Raw genomic sequence first — 23,284 nt, forward strand, 5'->3', positions numbered from 1 at the left:
ATATAACCAGTTCAGACTTACATACAAATTCAACTCAAGTATAAACCAACAGAACCCATCCTGTATATAACCCGGGGACTACATGTATTTTAAAAGTTGCAAAAACACAAAACATTTTGAATCCACACAGTCCAATTATTAAGATTATTAGAAATGCAGTTAAAAGAGGAGGAGCTTAATTTAAAGGGACTGTATAAGTTTATTATAGCGTTGGTATATCCTTAGGATAAGTCATGAGTATCAAATGGGTGTAATAATACACTTGGAAAACCACTTTGTCATAAGGTTTAGTATATGTTCACTCTGTGTATATTTCCTGCCAAAATTATTCCCAGCAATCTGAAAAAGCTGCCACTTTCCACAAACCAAACATTGGCCTAATTTCTGGACCAAAAATCACAGTATTATGCTCCCAGTATTAAGAGACAGGACCGAAATCCCACAGAGAAGTAGATGACTATGGTGCAGTATTTCATGAATCAAATGTGATCATCTGAAGCTGGTCTCAGCGATATTGTACAGGTGTAATATGGACTAGATTACAGACAATTTACTGGGTACGTTACCAGTAGTAGAATGGCCAGAAGCTGCAAGGTAAAAATGTGCTTGTAATTGACATATTAAAGGGCATCTACCACCAGGATGAAGACTGTATGCAAATGAGCCTGGGGGCCTCCAGGCTCCATGGGTGTGAAAGGAGCTTTGAGCCCCTCAGGCTCATTTGCATACAGTCTTTCATCCTGGTGGTAGATGTCCTGCTAGTACAGTGTCAGGTGCTCACTTAGACTGCGCGACGTGGCTGTGCTGATGGGGTCCTGCAACCCCCTTGCACAAGGAGTGGATTCCTGATAGTATTCATTGCATATTCTTTGGATGTACAAGGATAAGTCCAACCTGCAGCACAGGTTTATATACATCTGTTAAAACACAGTTACGCCCCCTCTGAACAGTCAGTCATTGTACTTCATCGGCCGAGGAGCTGGAGGTAAAGCTGCTACCTCATATAGACTGTAACACTCCATGTAAAAGAGGTGAAGCTTATTCTGCATCGTCATCATCATCATCATCATCATCACCACCACCACCTTCCTCCATTTCATCTCCCTCTGAAAACTGCTGGAATTCTCCAGTCTCTGCCACCCACATGGATCTAATGGACACTTTAAATTCTGCCATCTGATAGCCAAAGAGTTTCTGCAAAAAGAGAATTGTTGTTAGTCACATGGCCACCATGAATACGCTGCCCCCCCCAATCAAAATGTTAGCTCACCAGTATCCGTGCCTGCTCAGGGGTCAGGACATCGCCCTCTTTACACACCTCGTAATCTGACAGAAGAGTCACCACTCCTGAAAAGGTGAAAAATATGTCAAAATCCGGTTCTCATCGACACACAAACAGTACAAAGCTTCAGATCTTTCTGCCAATGAACACGGTAGAGAAAAAGTCTGTATGCATTATAATCAGGACTCATCAAGTCTTAATTTCCAGGTCTCTAATATCAATCAGTGCATGAAAACGTTCCTGTTTAGATCCACTCCAACATCCTACACAGATGGAGCATAGCAATGTGTGACTGCAGTCAATTCTCTACAATCTGTCCAGCGAGCTGATATATTCTAACAAATCCATTATGCGTGTAAAAGTAGTACGTTAGGCAGCAGATATCCACAAGAATAAATAATTTTAAAAGTCACACAGATGATACAAAGTTTAGTTTCAAAGTCAAGACGGGGAAAAAAAAACAAAAAAAAAAAACAAAGAACAACAGGCTCTGTCTAGTGCAAATAAAAGTGATTTATTTCTAGTGTTTATGAATTCATATGTGTATTCCGCTCACCTTTAGTGGTTCACAATGTCAGATCACGTTTTTGGGTGCTGCCCTGACCTTGCCCTTGGGTGATTTGCTCTCCTCGGGTTGTAGAGATTGCATAAGTGGATCCAAAAAAAGGTGGAGTGTAATTACCTCAATGGAAAATAGGGACTTCTTCTGGCGCAGGCCAAGGAATCACGGCTATACGTAAAGCTCAATTATAATCAGGCTAAAGTACATACAGAAAAAAAATTCTGAGGAATAAAAATAACTAATCTTCCGATTTTATCTGTAGGTTTTTTTATCCTGATTAGAATATTAAATTGAGTCAAGATAGAGCTTTACACATAGCTGTGATTCCTTGGGCTGCGCCAGAAGAAGTCCTTATTTTTTATCTGGTATCCATTGAGGAAATCTCACTCCACGTTTTTTGCATGCACCTATATATTTCAAAGTGTTAGCTTGGGACCAAAACACAGTCATCTGTAGTTTTCTAGGAGGCTAGAAGTCCCTGCCTCCTCAATACCTTCCCTTCAGTGAAGGACTATAGTCTCAGAATGAGTCAGTGACCCCTAGAATCACAAATTATTATACATGACTGTAAGGTCTGTTATCTGATCACTCCGGGATTTATCGTCGACATGAAGAATACATTCCCTTTGGAATACAGTATACTTGTCGGATACTGACCTAACAGACAGGACAACCCGGTAAAGACATAGGAGGACCAGCCAATTTTCTGGTACAGGGGTAGGAATTGCGAAATTTCCCCCCTTACACCACTTTCCCCCACGTGAGTGGGGAGACAGCTGGTCCAGTGCCACCCCAGGCTGGCATATTTGTGTATACCTGGATTCTTATGCAGGCTGTAGCTAAATTTTACGCCAGACAGGACCCGTTGTAGAATTCATCTTGGCACACAATGTACCTAGTTCTGATAAATTTTCCTTCCCCCAGTGACAAGGACCAACCTCTATTCAGTGTGGTGGGCAGGCCCAGTTGACGTAACTGTGGCTCCATCGAGTGTGTGAATTGTTCCAGGGGCCCCTGATCAAGAACAACACCATAAGGGGCTTTGTTTCCAGCTCGGGCAAAGTCAGTTTCCTTAAACTGATCAAACCATCTGTAAGAAATCACATCAAGGTGTTATTTCTGGCAAAGGAAACATTCAACCAGAAAATGTGCAGCATCCATATAACATTGCATGTGCTCCAGAGCTGCAGTACCCAATATTAAAGAAATCAGAAAGTTGTACTTGGTCACCCAATAGTGTAGACAAAGACTTTTATTTCATTGTCCTTCACTCCTGCAACTGTAACTTTTGGATACCCACATGACAGCCCACACACATTGCCATTACTATAAAATACAATTTCATGCCTTCCACAGCTAGGTCTAGTTCTGAAATAGCATCTCTTCAAAATTGTAACCCAACCTCCTAAACTCTTCAACAGCCATGTTGTTCCATATTATGCAGTTATACTGCAGTCATGTAGAATGCAGAGAGCTTTGCTGGTCAGGAACTGGGAACGATGGGGCACGGCTATAGATATAGCTAGCAATACAGTCACCCTAAAGTTCGTCTGACTCTCCATTAACTTCAGGGCTCCACAAGATAACAGACCCCGAGTAAGTGTCTTTGCTAAAGGACTGAAAAGAGGGATAAGGGGAGACCCCAGATACTTACTCTGTAACTTCTTTCTCTGTGCGATTGGTAAACAGGATCCCGACTTCTCCTTTAAGGCAATTGCTCAACTACAGGTAGTAAAAAAAAAAATTATAAATGTAATTCTAATGCAAGGTTAAGGAGACAATCTGCACAGAATTTTACCTTGTGTAAATTATCCTTGTACTCATCGCAGGGATCCTTCCCCAGAGCCACAGTCATCACTTTGTTCTTGCCAAAAAATAATCTGGAAGATGAAGAGATGTCAATATTTGAAACATCACAACTAAATAATACTATAAGTGTGTTATAATGAGCAGGACAAATAAACTTGTGAGAGAGCGGCCTTTGCCGTGCAACAAACTATCCCCACTAGATCAACTCCTAAAAGAGTCTGCAGAGACGAGCAGAGTGCAGGAGATACATCTGGTAAAGACAGGGAGATCATCCATAATTTACCCAATGACAAGAAACTTATTTTGTAAGGAATAGATTTTTACTATTATCTCTTATAATTGGGTATAGGTCATGTAGCATTTTAAGGGTATGGAAATAACTAATAGAACAAGTGCTGACATCACTGTTAAAAGGAAGGTTTAGATATTGAAGGTCAAACAATTAACAACTCAGCTTGTGATGTCACCTCTACCAGTCATAAGGCCTTTTTGGAGTTCAGTTCCTTTCAAAAGTATGGAACTAAGCTGCAGTACCACACAAAGCCACTATACCATAAAAGACTCTCTATTTGTTAGACTGTGACAATGCTGTAGAGCTTATTCTAGGCATAGGTCTTTAAAGGGGCTTACCCACAAAATAAATAAGGCCCTATCCACAGGGATGAGACCCACGATGATCACAAGAATGGGGGTCCGATGAACCTCCATGAGACACTTTGTCTCTCCCCGAGATGGGCGGAGATGACGGCTGTGCAGGTCTGTGCTGCCCTATCCATCTCTATGTAGCTGACGAATATTGTTCAGAGCCGTGACACCCACTGATCAGCAAGTTAGGACCTAACGGGTTTCATGGGAATTTCCCTTAAAAATTTTTAGTCCCCTCATTGCGTTTAGCATAGTGGAAGACTCAGACATACCGGCTGTGTTTCCATGCGTTCCGTACATCCTTCAGCTTGTTGTTCCTCATGTTCTCCACAGACACTACAAACACATAGTTGTAGGTGTCCACACATTTCCGCAGCTGGGAAAGAAAAACGTAAGATATAAATAAAGCAATTACATTATGTGTCCCATTTGATACCAAATAGCCTTTAACATTTTATAATAAAAAGCACTGCAATATATCGCTGTGTTCCCTGGAGCTCCATTACAGGATCACTGCTTGCCAACAGAGAATGGAATTATTTTTTGCAACATAGTTTGTTACTTCGTTTCAGGGCAGGAAAAAATGTAACAACCTATCAGGAGGGGAGATGCGGATTGTGGTGCCGATGGGTTTAGTTCACAGATAAGTTGTCTGGACTGGATACATTGTAACAAACCATCAGCGAAGAGAACTATATATGGTCTTCTAGTTGTCTGGACTGGATACATTGTAACAAACCATCAGCTATGAGAACTATATATGGCCTTCTAGTTGTCTGGACTGGATACATTGTAACAAACCATCAGCGAAGAGAACTATATATGGTCTTCTATAATAATTCTTTATTTATATAGTGCACATAGATTATGCAGCGCTGCACAAAGCATGTCAAATCAGTCCCTGTCCCCATGGGGCTCACAATCTAAACAACCTATCAGTATGTTTTGGGGTGTGGGAGGAAACCGGAGTATCTGGAGGAAACCCACGCAAACACGGAGAGAACATACAAACTCTTTGCAGATGTTGACCTGGGTGGGATTCGAACCCAGGACCCCAGCACTGCAAGGCAGAAGTGCTATTCACTCAGCCATCGTGCAGCCCGTCTTCTAGTTGTCTGGACTGGATACATTGTAACAAACCATCAGCTACAAGAAATATATATGGCCTTCTAGTTTCTAAATGGGTTTGTCTACTTGATAGCAAGCAGAGCTGCTGAGGTACAACTTATACTGTGATGTTATATAACTTTTCAGGACACTTATAAGCTTATCATGGTAATAAAATCTTATCTGGGACTTGTAGTGCCACATGTCACTACCCTGGATTGAGAACAGACATGACTTACCTCCTCTATGAGGGACTGTTTCACCTGTAACCCTTTCTTGGCTGTCTTGGTCAGTGACACTGTGGAAAAGCAAAATGATTTATGACTTATCTATGTTCAGTTGATAACTATACAGTAATGTGGCCCTCAGGGCTGATGATTTAACGGTGATGTGGCCCTCAGGGGCCCCTCTCACCTTTCTTGTCCCGTTTAGATTTAGGCATTTTCGCACTCGCTCTCAATCACGTGTAGTTCAGGCTGGACGTGTGTCTAAGGACCCCGAGCTGCGCACAGCATTATGGGATTGCAGAGCTGTCTATATGATTGCCTGCAGGGGGCGTCATCCTGTCACCGTAATAATTTGCTATTGATTTGCCAGTATCCGGGATGTGACTGTACAGACCAATTAGATAATATATGCGATTTAACAAAATTCTGAAACTTTGCACCTAAAGATTAATCTCTATGGTAGATAGACGATCAATCCGGGATTTTATGTCTCGATGGTGTGGGTGTACGCTCTGTACGCAGCTTCCTTCTATAGTGAAGGGAGTTTCCGTCTCGACTCTATGGTGCTGCAGGCGGCGCTCCAGCGGCTACCCGGATCTCTGTGGTGATCTGGAGGACTGGCCTTCCTTGCGCTGTCATGGCGGCTGTAGTACGGCTCGGGTTACTGCTGCTCTCCATCTCCCTGGCCGCCTCCGTGTATGAGGATCAAGTGGGGAAGTTTGATTGGTGAGTGCGGGAGCGGACACTGCTGTGACCCGGTGTGACCTCTCCATAGCCAGGGCTCAGGTCGCAGAGCTCCCCCATCCACCACTGACATATGTGATGGGGAATCATACATGTAACATACAGGATGTCATACGTCATCATACAGTACAGATCTTATACACAATATTATGATCCCCACCAGCATAAAGTACAAATCCACTTTCTCACTAAGAACACACCCCAGAATGTCAGCAATAGTGCCCCCCTATAGGTCCTGTGCCGTGGCAGGAGAGTGCCCCCATATAGGTCCCGTGCCATGGCAGGAGGGTACCCCCATATAGGTCCCGTGCCATGGCAGGATGGTGCCCCCATATAGGTCCCGTGCCATGGCAGGAGTGTGCCCCCATATAGGTCCTGTGCCATGGCAGGAGTGTGCCCCCATATAGGTCTTGTGGCATGGCAGGAGGGTGCCCCCCTATAGGTCCTGTGCCATGGCAGGAGAGTGCCCCCCTATAGGTCCTGTGCCGTGGCAGGAGAGTGCCCCCATATAGGTCCCGTGCCATGGCAGGAGGGTACCCCCATATAGGTCCCGTGCCATGGCAGGAAAGTGTCCCCCTATAGGTCCTGTGCCATGGCAGGAGGGTGCCCCCCTATAGGTCCTGTGCCATGGCAGGAGGGTGCCCCCCTATAGGTCCTGTGCCATGGCAGGAGAGTGCCCCCCTATAGGTCCTGTGCCGTGGCAGGAGAGTGCCCCCATATAGGTCCCGTGCCATGGCAGGAGGGTACCCCCATATAGGTCCCGTGCCATGGCAGGATGGTGCCCCCATATAGGTCCCGTGCCATGGCAGGAGTGTGCCCCCATATAGGTCCTGTGCCATGGCAGGAGTGTGCCCCCATATAGGTCTTGTGGCATGGCAGGAGGGTGCCCCCATTAAGGTCCCGTGCCATGGCAGGAAGGTGCGCCCATATAAGTCCTGTAGCATGGCAGGAGAGTGCCCCCCCCATAGGGCCTGTGCCATGGCAGGAGAGTGCCCCCCCATAGGACCTGTGCCATGGCAGGAGAGTGCCCCCCCCCATAGGGCCTGTGCCATGGCAGGATATGTCCCCCCCATAGGTCCCGAGCCAGCGCAGGAACCTGCCCCCCTGTAGGTCCTGTGCCATGGCAGGAGATTTCCCCATATAGGTCCTGTACCGTGGTAAGAGAGTGTCCCCCTTTAGGTCTTGTGCTATGGCAGGAGATTGTCACCATATGTTCTGTGCCACAGCAGGAGAGTGCCCCCTATTGGTTCTTTGACATAGCATGAGGTTCTGTATCACAGCAACAGATTGTCACATAAATTATGTGCCATAAACCAGAGGATGCCCCCATAGTTTATGTGCTCTTAGGCAGACACTTACCATAACTATTTCTTAGGTCTATGGTAGATATGACTTACTGGGGCCATGTATGAATTTCTGTGTAAGGCCTCATTCTCCTGATGTACCCACAAGACCTCTTAATGTCCTTGCTGTGCTTGCAGGAGGCAGCAGTATGTGGGGCGGCTGAGGTTCGCTGCGCTGGAATCTGGACAAGGAGCAAAGAAACTCATTGCAGCCACAGAGAAGAACATTATTGTAGCGTTAAACTCTCGCAACGGTGACATCTGTGAGTAGTGACTGTACAGTGTATGTGTCTCTTAGAACACAGGGGGCGCTGTGGTGGTTACGGTCATGCATAGCCTGACCGCTTCACCATGGATTATCCCCCCTGTGATATTAGTGAGTGATCATATATATCACTGATTGTCTCTCTATTCCAGTGTGGCGCCACATTGATAAGGACACAGCTGAAGGCTCTGTGGATGCCCTGCTTATTTATGGGCAAGGTAAGTGTCTGCTGGCTATAACGTGCATAGGTGCATTGTCTATTAAAGTGCTTATCAGAGGCTTGGGCAGTGCCATGCAGTCCCCAATACATAATGTTTCAGTTTAGAATTTCTGTTTTTATCACCTGCATCTTCCTGTTTTATTTATTGAGGTTCACATCCAGCAGTAACCGTACTGCAGTAACACTCCTAACCACTACAATCATTGAATTAACCTTCATAGCAATGCAATAGAGACCCCACTTTTGACCTCCGGTAGATCAGAGGTTTTGACGAGAATTTGACGATTGACGTGGTAAAGAGGGGTCCTGCTACACAGCTTGGGGATACAAGTAAATTTTCAAGTACAGGCAGTCCCCTACTTAAGGACACCCGACTTACAGACGACCCCTAGTTAAAGACGACCCCCTCTGCCCCCTGTGACCTCTGGTGACCTCTCTGGATGTTACTATAGTCCCAGGCTGCAATGATCAGCTGTAAGGTGTCTGTAATGAAGATTTATTGATAATCCTTGGTCCCATTACAGCAAAAAAATTTGTCACTGGGGCAAAAAAAATTTTTGTCTGGAACTACAATTAGAAAACATACAGTTTCGACACACAAATTCAGCTTAAGAACAAACCTATGAAACCTATCTTGTACGTAATCCGGGGACTGCCTGTACACAGACAGTCCCTGTGCTTCTTCTAGGTCAGTGGTGGTGAATCTTTGGCTTGGGTGCTAGAGGTGGCACTCGGAGCCCTTTCTGTGGGTACCCAGGCCTTCACATTAACACATAGTTTGCCAGTTAGGACTCAAGGCTTCTTCCTGCGGTCCAAGACAGCCCAGAAAATACAATGCTCAGCGCTATTTTAAAGCAACCTCCTTGGCTGCCAGGACTACAGGAGGAGCGGGAAGGTATGGATAGAGATGGATTAACGTTGGGGTTCCTGCTCTGGGTCTCCTGATTCTTCCTCTTCAGGGGACCCTGGAGGGAAGATACGATCCAAATTTCTCCATCTTTCTATTGTATTGTTGAACTCGGGACACCAATACTATTAAAACCTGTGACAAAGCAGGGAGTTTGCTAAAGTTACTGCTAAAATTGTCATGTTTCCAGTTTGTGACATACAAGTGGGTTTTGGTTGTAGTTTGGACACTCTGCCTCCAAAAGGTTCGCCATTACTGTTCTAGGTTTTACGAGAGCCACTCATTTACTGTTGCCTATTTTGCTTTTCAGATGCTCTCACTATTTCGGGTGGTCGTGTTTTACGGTCCTGGGAGGTTAACATTGGAGGTTTGAACTGGGAAGCTCTTCTAGAGCCCGGCAGGTGAGGAATCATGCAAAACTTGCCATAACTATGTACATTTTTAGTTTTACCCAATTATATTACTATCCATATAACCTTATCCTAGCTTGCATTATTTGAAGTACTTTATGTCTCTAGAGGTAAATTTGCTACACTTTGCTGATCTTCTCTTTGTGTTAATATGTTCTTTCTCTGTAGTTTTCAGGCAGCTGGTTTTGCTGGAACCCAAGACACGGCAAGATACGTTGCGGTACTAAAGAACACAGTGCTGTCTCTACACTATCTATCTAATGGGCACCAGAAATGGTCTGAACCTTTGCCAGACAGGTATGAGCCATGTAGTCCTTTAGGGTGATATATAATATCCACTGCTTAACCCCTTAAGGACGCAGGGTTTTTCGGCTCATTTCTCGCTCTCCAACTTCAAAAATCCATAACTTTTTTTTATTTTTACGTGTGCAGACCTGTGTGAGGGCTTATTTTGTGCGTAACAAATTCTACTTTCCCTTAATGTTATTTATTTTAACATGCCGTGTACTGCGAAGCTGAAAAAAAATTCCAAATGTGGAAAAATTGAAAAAAAAAACGTCACGTTCTTGTGGGCTCAGTTTTTACGACTTTCACTCTTCTCTCCAAATAACACGCCTACTTTATTCTTTGGTTCGGTGCGATCACGGTAATACCAAATTTATACAGGTTTTATTGTGTTTTAATACATTTTCAAAAATTAAACGAATGTGTACAAAAAAGAAAAAAAATTTTTTTGCCATCTTCTGACGCTAATAACTTTTTCATACTTTGGCGCACGGAGATGTGTGAGGGGTCCTTTTTTTTGCGAAATGAGGCGACGTTTTCATTGCTACCATTTTGAGGTCTGTGCGACATTTTGATCATTTTTTATTTCATTTTTTATGTTATGTAAAAAGGTGTAAAAGTCGCATTTCGGACATTTGGGCGCCATTTCCCGCCTCGGAGGTCACCGCCGCCCGTAACCGGTTTTATATTTTGATAGATCGGGCATTTTAGGACGCGGCGATACCTAATATGTTTGTGATTTTTACTGTTTATTATGTTTTATATCCATTCTAGGGAAAGGGGGGTGATTTGAACTTTTAATATTTTAATTTTTTTTATTTTTTAAACTTTTTTTTTTCTTTTTTTTTTCCACTATTTTTTAGACCATCTAGGGTACATTAACCCTAGATGGTCAGATCGCTCCTACCATATACTGCAATACTACAGTATTGAATTATATGGCATTTTTGCAGGTCATACATTACAATGAGCCACTGGCTCATTGTAACGAACCTGCATAAGCCATGTAGCCTCGTGTCAAAAGAAGACCCGAGGCTACCATGGTAACCGATCGCGTCGGATCAAGCACCGACCGCGGTTATTAGCGGTAGGGGTTTTCTGCAAAATGCAAAAACCCCCACCTTTGTATGAAGAGGACTCAGCCCGTGAGCCCTCTTCATACATCCCTTATACCTCTGCGCCGTAGAGCTACGGTGCAGAGCGTTAAGGGGTTAAAGGGATATGGATCTGTAGTGTGAAGACCCTGCTGTTGTTCAAGTACAGTAATATTTTTGGCGCTGCAGCGGTCACATGATGAATCAGTGAGACTGCATATTTCCTTTAATTTTTAAGACTTCTCTTAGAAGGGGGTAATCTTTTTTTATAATTACTATATTAACTCTTATGATTCCCCTCTCCCAGTGGCACCGTGCAGTATCAGTTGCTGCATTCATCCTACAAGGGAGTAGTACACGTGGTTGGCATCGTCCCCAACGATCACATCCGGATCCTGACCTTCAGTGTGGAGGATGGATCTATCAGCCAACAGGTTAGCTGATCACCAGTCATTACATAGGCCATATATTGTATCTTGGTTGCTGATTATGATGTCTTTACAGGTTCAGGTGTCCACTCATTGGCTTCGCACTCTACAAGGCACATGCGGGGTGATCACAGAGAGTGTTCTGGTCTGTACAGACACGGTGACTGCCTCCCTCCATACCTTGTCTTTGGTCTCCGGAGAGGAGACTACTCAGCATCACCTGCAGGTCAGATACGTCTCATTACTTACAGTACAGTATGACTATGTATAGTGCATAGAGGAGAGTGACCTCTGTGTTCTGTGCCTCCAAATTTAGTCTCTTGGGGTGGAAGCGATTGATGACATCACTGAGCTCGGTGTTGTGACTGCTCCAATTAGCACGACGTCCCCAACACTGCCGCAGTTCTTCCTCCAAGTCTCTCCAAGACGCTTCTTGCTGATGCAGTATCGAGATGGAGTCCTGACCCCCCTGCGAGACTTCTCTCAGGTAGATGTCATGCCTTATCCGAAATAATTGCATTGATTAATGTATTTCCATGAGATCAGACTTGCATAGAACAGATGTGCTATTCATCCTACACATGTGCAGAATACATCCATGTAAATCAGAAATTTCCATGTAACTTGTGTAACATTTTCCTCTCTTTTTAGGCGTATATGGTTACTTTTGCTTCCACGGGTAACAAGGCAGTGGCTGCCGTTCTGCAATGCAAAACTGACGTGGTGAGCTACCTATATACTATAACATAATATAATATAACAATTGGTTATTTAAAGTGCTTTTCCACTATGTACACTTTTCCCCTATCCACAAGAAAAGGGATGAGTGCGACCTTTGGTGTTGCAACTACAAAGCCCCCCCCCCCCATCTCCCACTATGAGTTATGAAAACCTTTTGTTATATTTTTTTTCCTCTTTCTTCCTAGAAATTACCAGAGGTGGAGGTTCCTGTCGGACTGAGCTGCTCTCGGGTAAAGCCGCCATTATAATATTGGATTTGTTCTCCCCTCAGTCCTTCATTACAATCAGTAACCATGCATTTTATCTCTGCAGGATTCTGGGTCATGTGATGGACAGACATTCACCATTAGCCTTTACATGGCAGACAGTGGTCGGAGGCTCCTGGACACCACCATGACCTTCACTCTGGAGCAGAGCTGTGCCAAGCCTGATGCTGTAAGTTTCTCCATTCCCCCTCTCCGTGCTCTCTGTTCCATCTGACATCACCCTCTTACCTGTCTTTATCTGTTCATTTTCCAGTTGCACCTGCAGCTGTTCCTGAAGAAGGATGATTCGGTGGGGTATCGAGCTCTAGTACAGACCGAAGATAACCAGCTCTTGTTCCTGCACCAGCCAGGTGAACCTGGGAATTCAAAGGGATGGCTGAGACTCACAACTAGTGGCCTGTTCTTGGGATGCATGATTAATTTGGAGACCGATGAAGGTCGGATAGCCTAGCCCTGTACAGTGTCTGAAGCATACATGACGTATGCTCGCCCTGGTTGCAGGAGGAAAGGGGTGAGCACTCCTCAACCTTCCCCTCTCCATAGAAAGCCAAGCGGCTGCGCAGGTTGGTCACGACGCATCATGACTTGGTGCCGTAGACCTCTATGAGGGCCACACTACGGCCGCAGATTGTGTGGCTGTATCACAGGCCGCGTACAGTTGTGAGCATGGATCTAAGCATTGGCCATAACACACTGATACAGCTTGGCTCCCATTGATTTTGGTGGAATGTTAGTTGCAATATCACAGTATAGCCACTGCTAATTGTACGGAGCCATCTGCTTCTGTGCAGAAAACAGTGACCTTGGTACTATCAGATGTGTCTGGTTCACACCCCCTGCTGATTTATTGCAGTTTGTCCCTCCAGCACAGCTCTGCATATCTGTAGTGGTTGTGACTGGTACTGCAGCGCTCTCCTTGTAATTCTTGTTATTTTTTTTTCCTTTTTGTAATTCTTTTGTTAATGTTACTTTATATTGCATAGTATCGGGTCTAGTTTTCTATCATTAACATCTATTTTTTTTTTATTGTACACAGGGAAGACCTTATGGCTACGAGAGGAGTCGCTGGCCGATGTTGTCTCCATGGAAATGGTTGATTTACCACTTACTGGGGCCCAGGCTGAGCTGGAAGGAGAATTTGGGAAGAAAGCAGGTACAGGCGCCAAATAGTGCACCAGCTGGTTGTTGAGGGTTCCCAGAGTCTCTGTGGGTATTTTTTTTCTCTCTGATCTCGCTTGTAGTTACTATGTTAAGGTCTTTTCTTCTTTCCTTTTTGCTATTTTTATGCTGCCCTGGATCCAGCTATACAAGGTAATGCTGCCCTGCATGAGCAAATTAAGAAAATCTGTCTTGTAAACGGTGCAGTTACCCAGAAATTCTCATTGTCCAATTCTAAAATACATCTCTACTGCTTCGGCATTGAAACTACTGTTTCCTAACTGTTTAGTTCTTCTGCTATATCTAGTTGAAGGGCAATTCCAGATATAGACCCATCATTTTACTTAGAGAATAGAGCCTGAAGTACAGATCGATTCAGCTATGTTTTTTGTGTGGTTGTGCTGGGTAACTGCAACTCGGATCATATTTGAGTCATCAAAATAGTTGTAAACCCCCTTTAACATTGTATGAAAAATCTGCATGTTGTTTTTATTGCAAGTTTCTGAGTTTATATAAAGTATATGTTTTATATACTTTAAATGCATAGAAATCCACAATGAAAATAGTTTTTAATTGAAGGGGCTGTCCAGACGTTCATCATTGATGAACAAGCCTTGGGGCTCTTTGTCATTGGTGTTGGTGCTCAGCTTCAGTTCGCATTCTTTGCGTTTTGTCTCCGATTCTCTTCTGTTTTGCCCACGTGTACATGCGTCCATTCACGTCCATAAAAAAACCTGAAGGTGTAACATTGCTTTGAAAACATTACACCTGGTTTTTTTGCCTCATCAGTGAAAACAAACGGATGCTTTTTGCGGACCCATAGACTTCTATTCCTTTCGTGATCTGTATCCATGAAATAAAATGTTTCCTAATTATTTCCACGTACAACGGATCAGTGAATATACAAGCCAGTGACAAAATACCCATTTAAAAAATGGCTTTGAGAGACATCTGTGGAAATCACTGAGCCAATTTGAAAGAGCCCTTAGGCTAGGTCATCAATATCTGGGTGGGAACCTGTCACCCACATCAATCAGGTCATAGATGTACACAGCGGAGGGGGCCAAAAGCAAAGATGAATGTCTTCTACAACTGATCCTGTAATAATATCTGCTATGTTCCTGTCTCTCCCATCAGATGGGCTCCTGGGAATGGTGTTTAAGCGCCTGTCCTCCCAGTTTATTTTGCTGCAGTCGTGGAGCGCTCACTTATGGAAGATGTTCTGTGACGCACGGAAGCCGCGCAGCCAGATCCGCAACGAGATCAACATTGACACACTGGCAAGAGATGACTTCAACCTGCAGAAGATGATGGTCATGGTGACCTCTTCTGGAAAGGTGAGGGCTTTGGACTGGAAAGGTCTGGCTCTAGTTGGCAAGTCATTCATTACACAGTCTTTCATTACTGACAGGTGATGACTGGGTATGAATGGATGGTATATAGTTATGTCTCCCCTAGGGTGCATTTAACATTTTTCACGTCTCTGCTCTCTGCCAAGGAATAAGATTATCATTTGGCTACCTGAAATAGATGCATGGGCTTCTTGTGAAGTAGCAAGGATATAATGTATGGGGATGTACACAAACATGGCCAGGAGCCTTACGAAGCTTGTAGAGTTTGTATTCCCAATATGAGAAAACCAGTTCTATACAGGATAAAATATAGTAAAGGCACAGATTTTACATTAACACTGAACATCTTTAGTTTGAGCCTCTGGAGACTTCCAAAAGGGATCCCAACTAACAACGGAAAGGAGAAATCTTGATAATGCCAAGCAATAGAAACACAAAGTATTAGATAGGGACCTTATACAGTGATGTAAGACTGTTACAATGAGGATTACTGTTTATTATCTAGATATTTGTGATGTATGTGAGACCTTCTTCACTTTTCCTGCAGTTGTTTGGGATTGAGAGCAGCTCTGGAAGTATCTTGTGGAAGTTTTATCTTCCGGGAGTAAAGCCCGGAGCTTCTTTCGCTCTTGTTGTACAAAGAACCACTGCCCACTTCCCCCACCCTCCTCAGTGCACCCTGCTGGTGAAAGACAAGGTGAGACTGTCGGCTTCTGTGTGATGTACATATGTACAGAAGCATAGAGAGGCTCATGATTATTTTACTTCTGTTACTACATTAACAATAACAGTAAAGGCCAGTGGAACATAATCTATTCTTTTTTTAGGAGACAGCCGTAACCTCCATCTATGTCTTCAACCCTATCTTTGGAAAGCTGAGTCAGATGACTCCACCTCCTCTGCAGCGACCCATCCTTCAATCCCTACTGCTCCCTATAATGGATCATGACTACGCCAAAGTGCTTCTTCTGCTGGACGATCAGCATAAGGTGATACAAGATTGCAGAAAGTAACCGGAAGAATCCTTTACTATTCTATAATGACATGGTTAAAGATTGTAGGGTGTATTTTTTTTTTTTTTAAGTATTTTTTTATTTATTTTTAACAAAACAATAGTTACATACAGTAATTTGTGTCGCAACCTAACATACTTGGTTGCATAACGATCAAAGGACATACATCCTAAACATTAAAACTGAGTTGATCAATTAGTCGTACATTAGGTAGAACTTCATTAATGTTTAGCTAAGTTTGGGTTATCTGGAATGGATCCGTCCAGTGAGTGGCAGTCAATATAATATCAAATATTTAGATGTCCTATCTTTGTCATTGATGCTGCTCTGCACTGTTAGAAAGCTGGGTGTTAGAAAGCTGGGTGTGAGCAATTGCCAGTACTGAAGCTCAGCCTCATATATCCTTGTCATACAATAATATTCTCCGATCTTTCCAGGTCATCCCCTTCCCAACCACAAAGTACGTCCTGCAGCAGTTGCAGGAATTGTCTTCCACCATCTTCTTCTATCTAGTGGACTCTGAGAAGGGAAAACTCACTGGAATTCGTCTACATAAGGTAAGATAATAGATTTGGGGGTTTCTATCTTTCCTCTTGTGAAGTTTCCCCAACACTTGAAATTCTCTTATTCTTTTTCCAGGATCTTTCCACGGAGGAGATCTGGGAAATCCTGCTCCCACCAGAACTCCAGAGGATCACAGAAGTAAAGGGAAAGCGCTCCAATGAGCATGTTCACTCTCAGGGGCGAGTTATGGGTGACCGCAGTGTCCTCTACAAGGTAAGTGCATAACACTCTATACATAACACATTACGTTTTATGTATGATATCACACTCCCCATAAGGGAAACCGGTGCTAATTTTGAGATTTTGTTTTTCAATTTTCAGTACTTGAACCCCAACCTGTTGGCTTTGATTACGGAGAGCACAGACACGCACCCTGACCGCTGCTTTATAGGAATCTACCTCATTGATGGTGTGACCGGACGTATCATCCACTCATCTGTGCAGAGGAAAGCCAAAGGTCCCGTTCAACTTGTCCACTCCGAGAACTGGGTGGTGGTAAGATGCGGCTTACTCATAGTCTCTGTTATTGATTAACCCTTATATTTCTAGCCAGTACCATGTGCATCTCCATATCTCCCCATTCAGTACCAGTACTGGAACAGCAAAGCTCGCCGCAATGAGCTCTCCGTCCTGGAGCTCTATGAGGGAACCGAGCAGTATAACAGCACCAGCTTCAGCTCTCTGGACAGACCTCACCTCCCACATGTCCTCCAGCAATCCTACATCTTCCCTTCAACTATCCGCGCCATGCAAGCCACAATCACCGAACGCGGCATCACCAGCCGACACATCCTCAGTGAGTATTTACTTCTTCCCCCTATAGCCATTGCCTTGGCATCTGTGATTTCATGCGATCAGATACATACATGTGGTAAAGTATGCAAAAGTTAGGAGGCAAAAAGACCTTAGATGATGTCACCCTGGTCACATGACATTAATTGCTGATGTTGAGGAGGGATGTGGAAGAGCTGCTGGATTCCTCACTAGGATGCCATGTCTCCCTCGACTCGCTCTAGATCTAGCTATATGTAGGATAAGGTTACAAAGTTGATTTTATGGGAAATGTGAGGGAAACAATTTTTTAGCTAAAAGCAGGGTGTCATTTAGTTAAATGATTTTAATTGGTTTTAATTAAATGGTTTTAATTGTTGTAATATAAAACTGTTAATTGTTGTAATATAAAACTGTTAATTGTTGTAATATAAAACTGACGCTAAGAAGATCAGGGAACCATAGTGTAACATAGTTGGTTCCCTTGTGTTTGACCTATCACCCCAATTTGTTAGAAATATAAAACGTGGCCCTTATCTCCTTTCCACAGTTGGACTTCCATCCGGAGCAATTCTTTCCCTTCCAAAGGCTTTACTGGACCCACGACGGCCAGAAATCCCAACAGAGTATACAAGGTAAAGAGTCGCCAACAGTGTTCTTTCGGTCAGCCCATTTAATACGTCTTCCATGGGTATTGTCTCTTATGTGGAAACAGGTCTACTGAGCTGGTCAGACCACACTCTGCTAGGCAGTAGGTTGTCCTGTCTTCTGGTCATAGAGATGACCTTGTGGAGAAAAGGAGAGCATTCTCACTCTGCTTTTTCCATGGCCATTAATAAGATTACTAAAGATTAAAAAGTAATGATTACTTAAAATAATTGCTGTTTTCTCATAAATCCCCTAATAACCTTTATCTCCATTGACACAATTTTTTTCATTCTGCAGAGAGGAGAACCTGATTCCCTACACTCCAGACATTCAGATTCATGCCGAACGCTTCATAAACTACAACCAGACCGTGTCTAGGATGAGAGGGATTTACACGGCACCATCTGGCCTGGAGTCCACATGTCTTGTAAGTGCTGTGATTGTATAGGGGGACTCTGATGTTATGTATTAGGGCATCTGTGCACTTTTCTTTAACCTTCTTCTTCCCCTACAGGTTGTGGCTTATGGATTAGACATCTACCAGACTCGCGTCTACCCCTCCAAGCAGTTTGATGTGTTGAAGGACGACTACGACTACATCCTGATCAGCAGTGTGCTCATTGGCCTGGTCTTTGCCACAATGATCACCAAGAGATTGGCACAAGTGAAACTCCTCAACCGGGCGTGGCGCTAAGCCGAGGGTAACCTAAGCCAAGAGACGACCATCTCCAGAGACTTTACAGCTCTCTCCCCATCTCTGATGGCTGTAGAGCGGAGACTTGAGGCATGGACTCTGGGTCTAAGGAAATAACTGCTGTAACTTGAATCTGTGACACACCAGCCTGCCATCACCTTACTGCCACCCCACTGCTGGTGGATGGGCCTGCACTGGAGTAAATGGAAAAAGAAAGCTATGTTAGTTGAATGAATGAGCAGAATGAATTGTTTTCTTGGAATCAAAGGGGATTTCTAATTTTATGTTTTATTATTGCATTATGAAAAGTTCTGTAACTCTCTAATATAGATTTTTCAAGACCTCTTGTAACTGTCAAAGAACAAAAATACTCATTGGTGTAGAAAAACAATATAGAGACCTAATACTTCTCACATTCTCCTCTATAAACTCTTTAGGCTTGTACATTATGAGAAGGACTTTATCAAAAGGTTATTTTTAGTCCATCTATGTTAATGATACACTGACACAAAGCAGAGATCTTCGCATGAAGTGAAATGGAAAGTTGCAGAACTTTGCATCATGCATTGGTGAAGATTTAGTTACATAGTATTGGGGACCCCCTTTTAAAGGCATATGACTTGTTTGCAGGGTAAACTTACTGTTCAATACATATCCAATCACTCCCTTCCCTAATATTCTTTCAAACAAATAAGCCCCTTTAATTAACCACTACACATGTAATGTTTCCATACTTTGAGTGCTGGTTTATGCTCACTTCAAGTTATGGTTATGATCTGAAACCTATGCACTACCCTCATTGCTTGTAGTTGGACAGTCCCTTTAAATAACTGCCCCCGTCAGTAATAACTGGAAGATCCTTCATCACCGCCACAGAAGAACAAGGACAACGATGATCAACATTCTGGAGCAATGAATGCAGGATTAAAGTTACATTTTATGGATCTATGAGTATCGTGCTTGATTTTTTTGATGGTTTCCTTGTATATAACCCCCAAACAGGTCGTATCCCTATATTTGACTGTATGCATGTGAGGTGCATGTGTGATGTTAGGGAATCTGAGATTATGGACATCCTTAATTTATATAATTACTGTTTTGTGTTGCCCCAGAATTTAATGATCTCTAGTAAAAAATTTTGAGCAAAATTTACCAACTTGTTTTCAGATGCTGGGAAGAAAAATTCAACAATAAAACTATAGAAAATTTGACGCCTCTTCTGTCTCTGAAATGATTTGATGCTACACAGTTCTGTAGGAGGGTTGGATCATCATATAACCCACAGTGAATAAGCCGAGGTTCTGCAGTAGCTGAGGTCATATGATGATCTGCAGCTTTGTGTGTGTGTGTACAATAACTTTTTATAGTAGCAGGGATGTGCATGGTAAAGTGTTGTATTATATAGGGGTAGGTTGCAGCAGTTGACCAGGATCTGCAAGTGCTATGGTGAGGTTCTGCAGCAGCTGGGGTTAAAGGATGAGATTCTCCGGCAGCCAGGCTTATAAAATGCAGTACCAAATCAATTCATAGGATTAGTTTCTGCAGCTGTCCGGGTTATAACTTGAGGTTCTGCTACAGCTGTTTTGCATACAAAGAGACTTTTTAGCAGTTGGGGAATTATTTCACAATACCTTCAACATAATGGGGCACATTTACTTACCTGTCCACATCGTGATGCCCGATCCGGAATGTCCGACGATCATGGATTGTGCCGCGATTCACTAGGATCGTGCGCCCGATATCCTGCATGTGTCGCTTCTCTGCTGAGGTCCGCCAGAGTTCACCTTCTTCTTCCCGGTGTATGTGAGTGCATTTTGAATGTTAAATCCGGCGCTCAGTCCGCGGACCCTTAGTAAATGAGCCCCATTACGTTTGTTTCTGTCATATTTAGGCAGTGTATAATGTAAAATAACAAAGAGAAATCTCTCCATTTTCACACAAGATCCTGAACTATAGATGGAGTCAGATTTATTCCTAGAAGAGCTCCAACTCTGGGTAACCAACTCTCTCCCAGCTTGTATCAGAACAAAAATGCTAAAACTTCCCCTTGGCTTGCATATCCTGGGAACCACAAATGTGCCCACAGGATATGCAAGATGTGTTCACACATTATACCAGGAAACAAGATTTTATCATATTCCACAGGACATCAACATACTGTCAAATCTTATATTAACTGTAACACCACCCATGTGATATATATTATTTCCTGTACTTTGTGTAAAGTTCAATATATTGGCTGCACCACAGGTCCCCTGAAGATCAGGTTACGTAGACATCTATCTGATGTCTCCAATAATGCATATAACATATCTGCAGTCTCACGACATTTTAGAGACGTACACAATAAGAACTGTGCAGGATTCAAATGGCAAGCGATTGAAAGGGTTAATCGCCCACCGAGGCGGGGAGACCATCAGAGAAAATTGCTCAACAGGGAATCCTTTTGGATTTTTTCTATGGAAACAGGGATACCTAAAGGATTAAATGCTAGACAAGATAATATTCTTTGTTACTGATTTCCTATACTAGGATATTTTATTATATGCACAATAGTATTCCATGCTTTCTTTTCCACATTGTTATTATTGTAATCAATGCTATTTTTGGATGAATCTGCATTATGTATGAATATTCACGTCATTTTGAAAGCATTTACACCATTGCCCTAGAATAACGGATATGGGGGGGAAAAAAAATCTTATACACTACTTCCCACACCAATATGGTGGAGCGGTGAGCGCCACACACAAGATGGCCGCGCGGGCCAGATGTCACGTGCTCGCTCCTGTCTCTAGTAAAGCAGTACCTCACTTCCGGTAAACGCTCAGTCACTGTCTGGAAGGAAGATGGCGTCGAGCGGCGGTTGCTCGGGCCCCGGTTGGGAGGTGGCGGTGCGGCCGCTGCTCTCCGCCTCATACTCGGCCTTTGACATGAAGGAGCTGCCGCAGCTGCTGGCCTCCGTGATAGAGAGGTGAGGGGCCGGGGGAGAGAGGCGGCGGGGCCGGGCAGCCTGTGGGGGGAGAGAGCTGTGTCACTGCGGCCATGACAGGTGCGGGAGCGGCCCTGACAACCGACAACCCAGGACCCTGTGACAACCGCTGCACAACACGGCGTCATCCCAGGCGCATCACCCCGACAACCGACTACACCTAGTGATACCTCAGTGCCGCCCAGAGCAATGACACCCTATATCCTGACACCCCTTATGTAATGACTAGAATGTCAACCCAGACAACTCTGACACCCAAATCTGGACCCTGCCAGTCCTACCTGACCTCACTTATTGGTACCAGACTGTAGTCTCACCAGAATATGGACCCCTGGCACCCCCTAATACTGACAGGCATCACCTCTGAAAACACTGACACCATTAATTTGTAACACACTGATCTTGCAAACACCCCAAATTTGACTGTTATTACATTTATGTACTATCTCTGACACCCCAAAATCAGCTCCATAACCCTCACCGACACCTCATATTCATAATACTGCCGACACAAACCCTCCTCCCCAAGTGTCCTGATAACCCTAATGATTGCCTGACCTAGTCCTGACACCCAGGCCCTCTATGACATCTTGGATCCTCCCTCCCTGCTCTGGGCTCGGTTATTACTGTCTGTGGCCTAAAGGCTTGTTCACATGACAGATTGAGGTGCAGCACTGAGGTTTAGCAGTATTGTCATTCAGTGGTGATGATCATTGTGTACTTTATTTTGTGGATTTTCTTAGGTTACTGGTTTATGAAATCTGTATAAAAACATGTAGTGTGAACACACCCTGAGGCTGGTTGCACGTTGCTTTCTTTTATTTTTTTCCTTTGCTACTGAAATGTTAAGACACCAAGATCACAACACAACTGTGGCCTGTAACACCCCCTGTCACATGACTCCAACAGCTGTATCATTGCCCCATCATCCTGCTCCGTCCTCATCACTAAACCTTCCCCAGTCATCCTGCTCCCTCCTCGTCACTGAACCTTTCCCCGTGATCCAGCTCCCTCCTCGTCACTGAACCTTTCCCCGTGATCCAGCTCCCTCCTCGTCACTGAACCTTTCCCCGTGATCCAGCTCCCTCCTCGTCACTGAACCTTTCCCCGTCATCCTGCTCCCTCCTCGTCACTGAACCTTTCCCCGTCATCCTGCTCCCTCCTCGTCACTGAACCTTTCCCCGTCATCCTGCTCCCTCCTCGTCACTGAACCTTTCCCTGTCATCCTGCTCCCTCCTCGTCACTGAACCTTTCCCTGTCATCCTGCTCCCTCCTCGTCACTGAACCTTTCCCTGTCATCCTGCTCCCTCCTCGTCACTGAACCTTTCCCTGTCATCCTGCTCCCTCCTCGTCACTGAACCTTTCCCTGTCATCCTGCTCCCTCCTCGTCACTGAACCTTTCCCTGTCATCCTGCTCCCTCCTCGTCACTGAACCTTTCCCTGTCATCCTGCTCCCTCCTCGTCACTGAACCTTTCCCTGTCATCCTGCTCCCTCCTCGTCACTGAACCTTTCCATGTCATCCTGCTCCCTCCTCGTCACTGAACCTTTCCCTGTCATCCTGCTCCCTCCTCGTCACTGAACCTTTCCCTGTCATCCTGCTCCCTCCTCGTCACTGAACCTTTCACCGTCATCCTGCTCCCTACTCGTCACTGAACCTTTCCCCGTCATCCTGCTCCCTCCTCGTCACTGAACCATTCCCCGTCATCCTGCTCCCTCCTCGTCACTGAACCATTCCCCGTCATCCTGCTCCCTCCTC

At 44.3% G+C, this 23,284-nt stretch overlaps 3 protein-coding genes across 20 annotated transcripts in view; 2 read left to right on the top strand and 1 right to left on the bottom strand.

Annotated features, from left to right (window-relative positions):
- Positions 1–63: 63 nt before the first annotated feature.
- Positions 64–6,089, bottom strand: MRTO4 (MRT4 homolog, ribosome maturation factor). The gene is made up of 8 exons (XM_072155221.1): positions 5,820–6,089; positions 5,645–5,703; positions 4,571–4,674; positions 3,643–3,724; positions 3,499–3,566; positions 2,783–2,934; positions 1,271–1,347; positions 64–1,194 (listed from the first exon to the last, which is right to left on the bottom strand). The coding sequence occupies exons 1-8, from the start codon at positions 5,845–5,847 to the stop codon at positions 1,039–1,041; spliced, it is 726 nt and encodes a 241-aa protein (XP_072011322.1). The 5' UTR covers positions 5,848–6,089; the 3' UTR covers positions 64–1,038.
- A 104-nt stretch (positions 6,090–6,193) lies between these two features.
- On the top strand, positions 6,194–19,746 carry EMC1 (ER membrane protein complex subunit 1). Its single transcript, XM_072155213.1, has 23 exons — positions 6,194–6,358; positions 7,858–7,982; positions 8,137–8,202; positions 9,422–9,512; positions 9,690–9,818; positions 11,208–11,334; positions 11,405–11,554; positions 11,645–11,815; positions 11,980–12,051; positions 12,255–12,299; positions 12,382–12,504; positions 12,589–12,685; positions 13,372–13,488; positions 14,631–14,830; positions 15,393–15,542; positions 15,673–15,834; positions 16,296–16,415; positions 16,498–16,635; positions 16,744–16,917; positions 17,008–17,218; positions 17,744–17,828; positions 18,139–18,268; positions 18,356–19,746. Exons 1-23 carry the CDS (start codon positions 6,270–6,272, stop codon positions 18,533–18,535), a joined length of 2,952 nt encoding a protein of 983 aa, XP_072011314.1. The 5' UTR covers positions 6,194–6,269; the 3' UTR covers positions 18,536–19,746.
- A 1,604-nt stretch (positions 19,747–21,350) lies between these two features.
- UBR4 (ubiquitin protein ligase E3 component n-recognin 4) overlaps positions 21,351–23,284 on the top strand; it is a 53,585-nt gene continuing 51,651 nt past the window's right edge. For all 18 annotated transcript variants that reach the window (XM_072155222.1, XM_072155223.1, XM_072155225.1 and 15 more), the window contains exon 1: positions 21,351–21,509. In XM_072155222.1, coding sequence (XP_072011323.1) covers positions 21,385–21,509 — 125 coding nt within the window. In that variant the 5' untranslated portion in view covers positions 21,351–21,384. The remainder of the gene's footprint in view (positions 21,510–23,284) is intronic.

Source organism: Engystomops pustulosus, chromosome 6, assembly GCF_040894005.1.
Source record: "Engystomops pustulosus chromosome 6, aEngPut4.maternal, whole genome shotgun sequence".
In the NCBI taxonomy this organism is placed as follows: domain Eukaryota; kingdom Metazoa; phylum Chordata; class Amphibia; order Anura; family Leptodactylidae; genus Engystomops; species Engystomops pustulosus.